The 11,296-nt window shown below is 40.3% G+C and overlaps 2 protein-coding genes across 3 annotated transcripts; one reads left to right on the top strand and one right to left on the bottom strand.

Moving 5' to 3' along the window:
* Window positions 1–4,725: 4,725 nt before the first annotated feature.
* LOC140802255 (uncharacterized) lies at window positions 4,726–5,372 on the top strand. Of its 2 annotated transcripts, none has more exons than XM_073157717.1 (2): window positions 4,726–4,786; window positions 4,999–5,372. In XM_073157717.1, exons 1-2 carry the CDS (start codon window positions 4,726–4,728, stop codon window positions 5,253–5,255), a joined length of 318 nt encoding a protein of 105 aa, XP_073013818.1. In that variant the 3' UTR covers window positions 5,256–5,372. The 2 variants fall into 2 exon arrangements, with proteins under 2 accessions (XP_073013818.1, XP_073013817.1); XM_073157716.1 differs by having other exon boundaries at window positions 4,731–4,863.
* A 2-nt stretch (window positions 5,373–5,374) lies between these two features.
* LOC140802254 (probable aspartyl aminopeptidase) lies at window positions 5,375–11,196 on the bottom strand. Its single transcript, XM_073157715.1, has 10 exons — window positions 10,958–11,196; window positions 10,761–10,854; window positions 10,543–10,678; window positions 9,441–9,713; window positions 9,203–9,353; window positions 8,812–9,051; window positions 8,372–8,504; window positions 7,830–8,011; window positions 7,289–7,401; window positions 5,375–5,612 (listed from the first exon to the last, which is right to left on the bottom strand). The coding sequence occupies exons 1-10, from the start codon at window positions 11,135–11,137 to the stop codon at window positions 5,504–5,506; spliced, it is 1,611 nt and encodes a 536-aa protein (XP_073013816.1). The 5' UTR covers window positions 11,138–11,196; the 3' UTR covers window positions 5,375–5,503.
* Between the last annotated feature and the right edge of the window lie 100 nt (window positions 11,197–11,296).

Raw genomic sequence — 11,296 nt, 5'->3', positions numbered from 1 at the left:
ATCCATTAGGGAGGTATCATTTTATCCGCATTACCCACTTATCAGAAAAATTAACTTTGATATTCTAACCCTGTTTGGAAAATTGCAAGTTATAACTTCGTCAGTTTAGTTTAGGCCACGTAAATCGATCCTATGCAATGGATATTATATATCCTTCGGACCATATCCAATTCTCTCTTGGACTTTCAGATCCTATCGTAAAGTATTCTCTACTAATGATAAGCTATTTTGATGGATGGTCGAGTAGTTGAGGTATCTTGTCCAAATACTTGATGAATTTAGTAGAAAAGTAGAGAGGACTACAACAATTGACAGTGACAGTGATAGCTAACACAAGCTCGAACATTAAAAACATGAGAGGTACTCCCAAGTCCTAAATTCTTCGATCTTTATGACACAGATAATTTAATCTTGGCCATATCTACATGAATAACTCTCAGAAGTCAGCAGTCACCTATCAGGCATCAATTTTAATCCATAAATACTAGATGGATACTTGAATATTACTTATACAAACAATATTAAATAGATACCCTGACGGTAACCACAATTTCTACGAGTCAGCTTCAAGTTGGCATCTTTTCGGAGTTTATTTGAAGATTCCGTTAATTTTTTTTTTTTTTAAAACAAATTCTTGTTCTGCCGACTTCTTCTTCTGTGGCAAAGGAAGAATATACCGGCTTGGCTTTAGGAAGCCACCGATGGAAGTACAATCGCCGAGACCTTCGTCCGTGGGATACGGTCGCGACACACCCGATATTGCCGTATCTAGAAAAGGACGTGATATTTCCTGCCGACTTCACTATAGCGTGCGGAATCAAATGGGCCGGGCCCATTAAGCAAGCAAAAGGCTTGGATTTGCTGTCTAGAAGCTGACCGAGTCGTAGCTCAGTAAGTAATCAAGAAAACAACTCTCTCCCCTTCTCTAATATATGAACCTTTAATCACATTCTAATATGGTTCTCTTTCATTATACATTTGCTATGTCTTGGTTTCACTTGGGCTTGTTGTTTCAATAGACATTCTTTTGTTTCCAGAGAGATCCCATGTGTGTAGTATTACTAGTGTCTTTCCATGAGATAAGTGCACAAAGGAAGGGATCATACTGGTCCAGACTCAAACCACCATTGAGAATTAACCAGGCTGGTCTGCAATGCCAAAATTAATCAAAAGCAACCATAGTTGGTATGGCAAAGCATGCAGCATGGGTGAGCATGCATGATGAGTAGGGGTGGGCATGTGAAGGAAGGCATTTAGTGATGTGAAGAACTCAATGGCACCTGCAACAACTCTGAGCAAATGCAATCCTACCCCTGTGAGCAAAGATTACATTCCCCATTCCAAAGTCTTCTCCTGCAATGAGTTCCCTTACCCAAAACTAAATAGTATATCACATGCTGACCTCTAGCTAACTTACATATGCAAATCTTAGGTAGGAGTCAGCATGCAGCAGTAATCTACAGAGGGCTCAGCTTCCTTCGTCCCCTCCGGTCATCCCCAAGATCATACTTAGATAGAATGAGCCATTCCATCCTTATTGATGTAGTGCCATGTCCATGCCCAAATTGGAAGGCCATCATGATGATGAAAAATACCAAGATGCCCTTCTAAGAAGCTGCCATAATTGAGGTGGAAGGAGGAACACCAAAAGAATTTGACTAGTTATGGAGTGGGGGCAGGGCACTTGAATGCTTACTCATTCTTTTGTTCTTGGAGCCATGCAAGCAAAGATCCAGAGGAGATCTAGAGACATCAAGAATGATGAATACCTGCACAATCCTATCTTCTGGTCATAAACATAACCAGACTTGCATGTGAAAGTCTTGCCTCTGCCGGGGAAAGCAAGACTCAAATGAATTGAGGTTTTATTTCTTAAATGGCATCGAATTCGAACGACCTCTGCATCATGATAATTTACTAGCTACTCTAAAAATTTAAACGGTTCAAAAATATATTCTAATACTTTGGAGAATTCTAAGTAAAAATTTGTTTTCTTCACTGCTGTCAGTAATTGTTTCATTTTTCTTCAGGAAATTCTAATAAAATATTGGAATAAGAGTGCCGAAGTTGCAATGGGTTGTACCTAAAGGGTGAATCTTTTAGACCTGCGGTCGAAAACATTATTATTTTCCATGAGAATACTACGTACCTATTTGGCTCGGAGATACCTTGTTTTTAAAAAAAATTATCCTAAATGTGTTTCTGATTTTTTTTTTTTTGGGTGTGTTCTTCGATGAGCAGTGAAAAAGGAGTCATCTATATTTTGTGAGTTCACCTTGAGCAATGATCGTTGTATCCGTTGACATCTTCCATTCTTTGATCTTAAGGACGTCGTGATGGGGATGTGGCGAGAGCAACTCGTGAACGAGATATTCGTGATATAAATATAGATAGCAAATTCGATTATTGGAGTAACAACATACTGCATAGATTGCCAGAGAGTAAAGAGGGCTCAGCATGCTGACCTCTTAACATTATATACGCAAATCTTAAGAACCAGCGTAATCTTCCATGCATCCTAGAATGAGCCATTCCATCCTTAAATCTAGTGCCAAATCTATGCCCACATAAAAAACATTGGAAGCATAGGAGCAGAAGGGAAGGTAAAAGTCTATCGTGATGATGAAAAATACCAAGACGCCCTTCAAAGAAGCTGCCGTAATGATAATGAGGTGGAAGGAGGAACACCAAAAGGATGACCAGTTATCAATTGGGGCACTTGAATGCTCGCTCATTCTTTTGTTCTTGGAGCCATGCAAACAAAGATCCAGAGGAGAGAGAGAGAGAATGATGGATACCTTCACAATCTTTTCTTCAGGTCATGAAGACATCCAGAGTTGCATGTGGCCAGGGCGTAAATCCTGGACTTCAATACTCTCTCTCTCTCTCTCTCTCTCTCTCTCTCTCTCTCTCTCTCTCTCTCTCTCTCTCTATATATATATATATATATATATATGTGAAACTCTCATGTTATTATGAATTTCTTCGATTGCCCAAGTGTAGCACTTAGGGGTACTGGTCTCAAATGGAGGAAGAACAAAGAAAATAATTTAATGGCTGGCACCATCATTGAGACTCTATCCCCAAGTAGATTGTAGAGGATTTATTGCGCCTAATCCCCGAGCCTTAGAACTTTATTATAATTCCCACTTCTTTAAACTAATTTATCTTGCAGTAGATCAAATGCAGCTCCCGAGCTTGTGATTCTAAAGCTACATATATTTTTCCACTTTTTTACTAACAACTTCAACATGAGTGCTAATTTTAGCATGCGTAGCAACAAAAAGATGTCACAAAAAAAGGAAGAAAAAAACATTTAGAATAGATAATAGTAATAGCGACCAACGATGGAATTAAGGAAAGCCAAGTGTCTTTCATCAGGCACCAACGAGGCGAGGCGAGACGGCCCGGCCCCCACGAGGTTTCTGCCCCCCAACCATAATACCCAAGGGCAAAACCGCCATTTCCAATGGCGATGCTCACGTTAAGCACCACCCCTGCGCCACCTGGCCCAATAGAAAAGTCCATTTAGCACAATTCCATGAGAAGCCTCATTAGTCCCGGAAACGGTTATACTTAACCAACGAGGCCCATGAGAGCCCAGGAGGAGGAGGAGGAGTAAACCACACCCGAGCCCAAAGGGCAGTTGAGTCATTTTGGAGTCATACCAAACTGTGAGAAAATGAGGGCTTTGCCCTCCATGCTCCAGCTCGATCGATCTATGGTTGGATTTGGATCTCCAAACTGGATCGAGATTTAAACTGAGAGAGTAGAGAGAAAATGGAATGGAATAGAAAGGGGGTGAAATTAAATGAGACGGGGGGGGGGGAAGGGGAGGGGGAGGGATAATAATTAGAGGTAGTAATAATGGGAAAAAACCAAAAGAGCATCGATGAGGGGTGATGATGGGAGTGGAAGGAGAAGGGGAAGGGAGGGGGAAGGGGGCAAAAGGCCCGTAAAGGCCATCATTGCGAATCTTGGGCCGACCGAACTCATCATAATTTGGAAGGGGTACTGGAATTCCCGAAATACCCCCCCAACCCCTTCCTCCCGGTGACTCATCATCACGTGACGCCAACCTCCACCCCCACCTCTTTTCAAGTTCCAACCTCATCATTTGCTAACATTAAACTCTCGCCCCCTACCGGCCGCCTCCTTCCTTTGCTTGCTTGCTTACATACATACATGCATGATTTCTGTGGCAGTAGACACGAGATAGATAGATAGATAGAGAGAGATGGACTTTCTCTCATCTTGAGCACTATAAATATGCCCACACCCCACCAGCCAAAAGCCCATCTCAAACTACAAAGATACAAGTCTCTTTCTTTCTTTCTTTCCTTCTTTCTAGCTAGCTACCTCAAGTCCTCTCATCCTAGTATCATCTTTATCTTTCACAACTTTGAAGGCCAGCCACCCAAAAGGTGATCACTTTGGATGCTTATCTTATTGTCTAGGATTCTTCCTTCTTGGTGAGGAACTGAGGGTTGGTGGTACTTGTTATGCTTTTCTTATTTTAGCATGACTGATGCAGGATTCATTTTTCCCTTTTGGTTTCTCTCTCTCTCTCTGTATTACGTATTGGTGGGCAGGCATATACAGAATTTGGTATTCAAAAGAACCACTTATTTTTCTTCTGTGTAGGGCCTTGCTACTCTGTTCCTTTTTTTTTTTGTTTCCTTTTCCTTCCCCCCCAATATTTAGTTCCTTTGATCCACCTCTTTCATGGATGGTGTGCAATGGCACGGAGCCCAAAGCCTTTTGGGCTCTTCTTTTGCTTTAGAAGGTTCAGTTATGCAGGTTTTGGGAGGGGTTGTGGGTCTCTCAATGCTGTTGCTTTTTGTTCCTTTTGGCTTTTCTTAGGTTGTAGTGCACTTTGCTTCTCCCTTTTCATTCTTGTGCAAAACTTGCGTTGTTACATGGGCACAACTCTCAGAGTCGCACAGAGATATACTTAGTCCTAATAAGCTCCTGCCTCTTTTTGGTGTTTGTTTGCAGGATATTATTGTTCGGAACAAGTCATGGATAGGCTCAACTCCAAGTTGTACTTGCAGAACTGCTACATACTGAAGGAGAACGAGAGGCTTAGGAAGAAAGCACAACTTCTCAACCAGGAGAACCAAGCCCTCTTGTCTGAGCTGAAGCAGAGACTGGCAAAATCCAATGCAGCTCCCAACGCCACTCCCATCCCTGATCTGAATGCCTCCCCGCCAACAGCAAATAAAAGCCCTAATGGCAGCAAGCCCATGAACTAACAGGGACATGTTGGAGGTCCTTTTGGATGCTTTTGGGTATATCTTTAAGATATATGTAATCTGATCACTTTGGCCTTACGGGCAGCTTTATAGATAATATATAATCTTCCTGTCAAATCTAATTGGAACCTGAATTGTTCTTACTGGCTAATGTATTGATTACATTATCTTATCAAATTAGCAATTAACTCCAAAAATAAAAATAAAAAAAACATTTAAGAGAGGGAGTAAAAGGAATGTGAGGTAACCTAAAAATCCACGCTTAACTTCTTATCGATATCTGAGAACGTTTTGAAGAAGGCCATGAAGTGCTTGTAAGCAATATCCACGTCTTCTTTGCCGCAAATCTCCCGCACGCTGCATTAAGTACCGAGATAAAAAGTCTAACGAGATGAAATGGCAAAGAGAAGGAAAATTAACACGCTTGTGCTAATTAGTAATTTCTAGTTTACATAACCAAAATTATAGATTAAAAGAAGAACCCATCAACTTTGCATACCTAAAATCACAAGCAACAATATTCTTAGGGAATATTGGACAGTAAGAAACTACCTCAAAAGAATGATAGCGGGTTGATACAACTAAAAGGAAAAAAAAAAGACATTTAAGTACAGTATCTTTTACGTAAGCTCTGCTACGTTCACGTTATTATTGTTGGATTCCCTTTGACAGATGGAGGTCCTTTGTCTGAAATAATATTGCCTCGATCTGGTGACTGAGATTTCCGGTCACACATTAGTGGTAAGCGTAAGCACCCATACATAATAAGGACAAGGAAATTTTGATCCCTAACATTGGTCTATATGCCTATCTGCATCTTAGGAAAGAATTGGCTCCTTCTCAAATTCATTAAAATAAAGCCTTTGTGGGTTCTAATTACCAGAAATGATAATAATACGTGAAATAAGGCTAGAGAGGGATGATGAGTCAAAGATAAATGTCTGAGATTCGACGTGAGGTCAATGTGTATCTAAAATATATAAGTAAGACAATAGCGTTACATCAAAGAGAGGCATGATAGATTAGTCCTTTCGTACCCGCTCGTTTGACGATGAGCCAAAATACGTCATGTGCACTTGAGTTACAAGTCCCGTCAGACGTCTACTTGAACTCATTTGCAATGATTATATCATTCAATTCAGAAAGAAAGAAAAGAAAAGAAGAGCTCTTTTTTTTTTCTTGCTATTCGGCATTGACGGATAGTCAACGACGACTCAAGTAAGGGCGGATGCGGTGCTAATGGAGTCCAACAACCACCGATTCGACCTGACCTGACCTGACCTGACCTGACCTGACCTGACCTGGAACCAATATATCGAGTCCGAACCCGATAAATCCGGAGGGGATTCCCCACAATCCGCGTTGCACTAAATTCCTCCAGCCTATGCGTGGCTGCCTGTATTCGGCTGCCCTCCGACTTAACAGCCAATTAAAACCTGCCAAAGTCCCATGACTACATAACTACGTTGCAGCTGAAACTATACTGAGTTGGGGTTGGGCATCTATTCCCCTAGAAGGTTACTAAACTAGCTACAATCTTTGAAAAAAAGAAGACTAAACTAGCTACGAATTAAGTTAGGTCCATTTCAAAAAAAGAAAAAAACCATACAAGTTAGGTAGCTCACTATTGTAGTTTAGAGAAGTCTTGAATTCAATTGGTATTTAGTAGATTTTTTTACTTCGTTTTATTTAGACATGTTGCCCGTTTCTTAAAGGGGATCACCTAGTTGTCTAAATATAATGGAGATGACTAACATTTGTTTAGTCATTTTTCAGCCTATAATTAAACTGCGGACTCATAATTAATCGAAGACACACAAAATAGAAAACAGAAAACTAACTGCAGCTTGAAGAGGCTGGAATATTGTGAACAAGATGGGGTTGACATGAATGGATATCAGAAGCTGAATACAACAGAGCATCGAAACGTTTCTTTTAAAACAAAACGATCTCCAATATTTAAGACTTTAGTTCATTCATTTTCTTCCTAATTGCATGAACATAACAAAGAGGTCAGATTGAGATGAACAAACCTGTGCATCGAGAGCTGAGGAATTCCACAATCTACGGTCCGTATACCAACACCTGAAGCAAGTATGGGGCCAATGGTAGAACCACACCCCATATCATTTCTTACAGCAAATTCCTGCAAAGATTTTTCTTATGTTATGCTCGTTATCAAACGTCATCTACAGCACAAGCTAAATACAATTTTCAGATGTACTGTAATGAGCATCCATCTACTTGTCTATCTACATCTTTACGATAAACGTATATACAAAGCACACTGACACTTGTCACATGCAAAGGACACGGTTGATGAAAGTTTGAGTACAGATCTCATCAAATGGATAGCATTGTTGCAGTTGTCCCAATATTTATCAAGCACATGACATTAGTGTTAATTATTTCCATCTTATAATAATAGAATATGCTGAGTAACCATTTTCCTGAACCTGAATATCTACTTATTTTAGCTAACTCGATTGTTGGTAAACAAAAACATGACATAATGAAGAGAGATTCACAAAGTTCAGCTAGCGATGATAAACATATATAGTCTCACGGCAATACCTGAACTGGAAGATTATGGATATTTGCAACTTCTTTGAAAAGAAAGGCTGTTACAGCACTTGTAGCATAGCGCTGATTAGCATTATGCTTAATGACAAGCCCCTTTTGCAGCTCTGGTCTGTGGTGCTCTTCGTATTTCTCAGGAAAATTAGGGTGCAGACCATGAGCCATGTCTGCAGATACTGAGCAAAAGAGAAAAGAAAACATCTCATTATTGATAGTGATTGATTTAATATATAAAATTCTTAATGTTGATTGACCATATAGTGTACCATTAAAAACAAGTTTCAGTATCCTGGCTTTTTCATCAGACATATAAATGCAGTGAATACATACATTGTGCCATTAAGTACTAGAGGTGCAGAAGATATCTACATGTTCTGACCAGGCAAAATGCAGAGGTCACATTCTCTAAAAAATAGCCGAGAGTTCACAGCCACTAAATCATTACTAAGTGTGATTTTATTATAAGAGCTTTATAGTATAATACTATACAACAACTTATTTACAAAATTACAAGACATTAGAGGTTATCAGTATACCAAGAAAAGAAGAGTGCACTGCACGCTCCAAAGCAGTCTCCCCAATGGACTGATGAACCAAAGAGTCAACAATACGTCTCATAGCCTGGAACATGGTTGGTGCTCCTGCGCCTTGAATTGAATTTGACCCAACCTAGAAACTGAGACTTAGTACCATGTGACATCCGAAAAAAATAAAGGTCGTGAACCTACAATTTGGATGAAACATTAGACTTACAGACCAACATGACCAAATTCAATATAGTACTTGTTGCCCAACAGGAACAACACATACAACTTTGTTCGGCGAAATCGATGGCATAATGTTTTGACACAGTCCAAAGAGAAAGTAAAGGAAAAATAGAGAGGAAACGATGCGGGAAAAAAAGGAAGGATGGAAAAACTGCCTATGTACAAGAAAAACAGAACATAAGAAAACAAAACAGATAGGATGAACATACCTCTTCATTATCAAATAAGGCGATCATTCTGATAGCCTTCTCATTTGACAAATCCCCAGGCAACTTACATGAGTCCACGAGAGATCTGAGTGCACAAAAACTAGAAGCAAGATTATCAAGCCTACCAGAGAAGATGAATTCATTATTTGCACCACCGAGGCAGCTGGGTTGAGTATCGCATACATTCAACTCCATACCAATTATTTCATCAGCATTGCAGCCAAGTTCCTCAGATAACACCTGAAAGGTAGGTAGATATTATTAAGCACAAATATCACCTTCCAACAGCGAGGACAGACTATCATGATATCATCATTACCAAATCCACCATACTGGCAATAACAGAAATCTCACTCTGGTTAACATAACAAATAATTACAATGGAAATTACCTGCAAAAGCAGTGAGTGATGGGGAACTTTTGGAGAGCTTGATAAAGTAGCTTTCTCTTCAGATTTTGTTTGCGTCTCTTCTAATTTTGTTGCGATTAGTGGACAAAGGTGATTCTCTAGGTTTGGCTTAAATCCGTCAGAGTTAACTGAGCTAAAAGGAGGAAGAATAAGTCAGAGAAACAAGAGAAAACGACGCAAAATTCCAAATTCATATCTTAAAGAGGAAATAAGCAGCAACCGGTCAAGATGTATGGCTAGTGTCGGTACACGTAGCAAAGGCCTCTTCACTTTAACAAGCTTATGCAAAAACGAACCATCCCCAGTTTTCAGGATGACTCTTCCAGCTAAGCTTAGGTCTCTATCAAACCATGTGTGCCATAAGCCACCTCCATATGTCTGTACGTTTACCATCAGGTACCCAGACTTTGTGGATGCAGACCTTGGTTTCAATTTTAAGCATGGGCTATCTGTATGAGCAGCAATAACGTGAAAACCGTTGCCAGCTCTATATCTGCAGAACAAAGGCAACAGCACTTTATTAGTTACAAGGATTTATTGTAACGGATGCTAAACCAGGAAACAAACTGAGGGAAAAAAAACATAAAGAAGCAAACTAAGGAAGATCATACAACAAAATTGTCTGAGGCACCTGCACCAACTATCTTATATGCCAATTTCAGTTTTCCTACTGCAAAGGGTTTAGGACAGACTAATCATCATCCTACTACTCAGATCACACTTTGTACCAGGCTTGATATTTTCGAAACTAAGATGCCATAGCCTGCCACAACCTACTTGCTTGACATGCATTCAAGCACTACTATTACGTGCATTGTGGACTAAAATTGCAGAGTAAATCTGCTAATAGCGGGCCAACACAGGGAAACCATAATACACGAGATCTGACATTAATGTACACCGAGTTTGTTTGTTCCCTTCTATCTTCAGACCAACTCTTAATGTTCTCAGTTCTTAATTTATTCCTAGAAAGTAACACCACTGTACGAACGGCAGGCACTACCAAAAAATACCAACCACTCCATCTACTTTTAGTAAGCTCTTCTGTGATTAATTATGTTAATCAAAACAAACTGAGCAGTGCAGCTAATTCACAAATGTTTAAGAAGCTACCAAGAGTATCACATAATCCAAAATCCTACTCAAGGGTTATTGCTGTACAACAAGTGGGTCTGCAAGTCACTCTGGAAATTAGATGCTAACAACATTAACTTTCTACACTTCCTGATTAAACTCTAACTGCATAACCTTAACTTGTTCAATAACTTCATCGCCCAGCTGACATATTTACAAACTTGAAGAGGAGAGGAATAAGGACTCACTTTTCTCCGATCGCAAACGCGACCAAACAAGACATGTTACGCGTGAAGAAGTATCGCCCACCAGGCTGCAGATCCCAATCATCATTCTCATTCAGCAAATGGAATCCAGCGGCAAGCAATTGCCTTTTCGCTTCAGCTGGCATTAGAAGAAAAACACGACACAAGATTTAACTGAGTCCATCATACAAGTAAATTGATCAAACAATTTGCATGCAAACCAGTGGCGTGGAACTGAGTCCAAGACTCGTTCAGGTAATCCAAAAGATCCCCCACGATAGAAGACGGAAGGCTTTCCCCCGTGTTGGAATCTTGCTGCAGGACAAGCGAGCATTGAAATCGAAATCGAAATTAGAACCCTAAGCAAGAAGTAAGAAGAAACGAGAAATAGATGGTGAAGGATCCGGGGGACACTAACTTGGGTTGGGCGATCTGAGCTAGAGCAGAGGAGACGAGAGGCGGAGAACCTCCTAAGACCTCGCCGCCATGACGGGTGAGAGATGGAGGAGAGCGGTGAAAGATAAGTTCTTGGCGGGGAAGAAGAGAGAGGAAGCGAAGGATGCGGAGGTCTTAGTAGTTGGAAACGACTCAGAGCCATCGCCTAATAACTTTGCTCAAGATGAGAGGGGCGCGTTTCTAATATTAGATAGATTTCGCGGAGGAAGAGGATTTTTTTTTTCCCTTTATACCTGTACGTCGGATCTGAAATCGCAGATCTCAAGGCATTTGCGTACGGAACTACACCCAAACTACTTGT

The sequence above is a fragment of the Typha latifolia genome, chromosome 15 (assembly GCF_019914945.1).
Source record: "Typha latifolia isolate L0001 chromosome 15, TyphaL0001v2, whole genome shotgun sequence".
NCBI lineage: Eukaryota > Viridiplantae > Streptophyta > Magnoliopsida > Poales > Typhaceae > Typha > Typha latifolia.
This window is presented reverse-complemented; position numbering and strand designations above follow the sequence as displayed.

Coding starts and splice junctions, on each gene's coding strand:
- LOC140802255 (XM_073157716.1), top strand. CDS start 4,740: ATGGCACGGAGCCCAAAGCCTTTTGGGCTCTTCTTTTGCTTTAGAAGG. Junction 4,864..4,998: donor TTCCTTTTGGCTTTTCTTAG/GTTGTAGTGCAC, acceptor GTTTGTTTGCAG/GATATTATTGTTCGGAACAA.
- LOC140802254 (XM_073157715.1), bottom strand. CDS start 11,137: ATGGCTCTGAGTCGTTTCCAACTACTAAGACCTCCGCATCCTTCGCTT. Junction 9,354..9,440: donor CTAGCCATACATCTTGACCG/GTTGCTGCTTAT, acceptor TCCTCCTTTTAG/CTCAGTTAACTCTGACGGAT. Junction 5,613..7,288: donor CCTCAGCTCTCGATGCACAG/GTTTGTTCATCT, acceptor TACTTAATGCAG/CGTGCGGGAGATTTGCGGCA.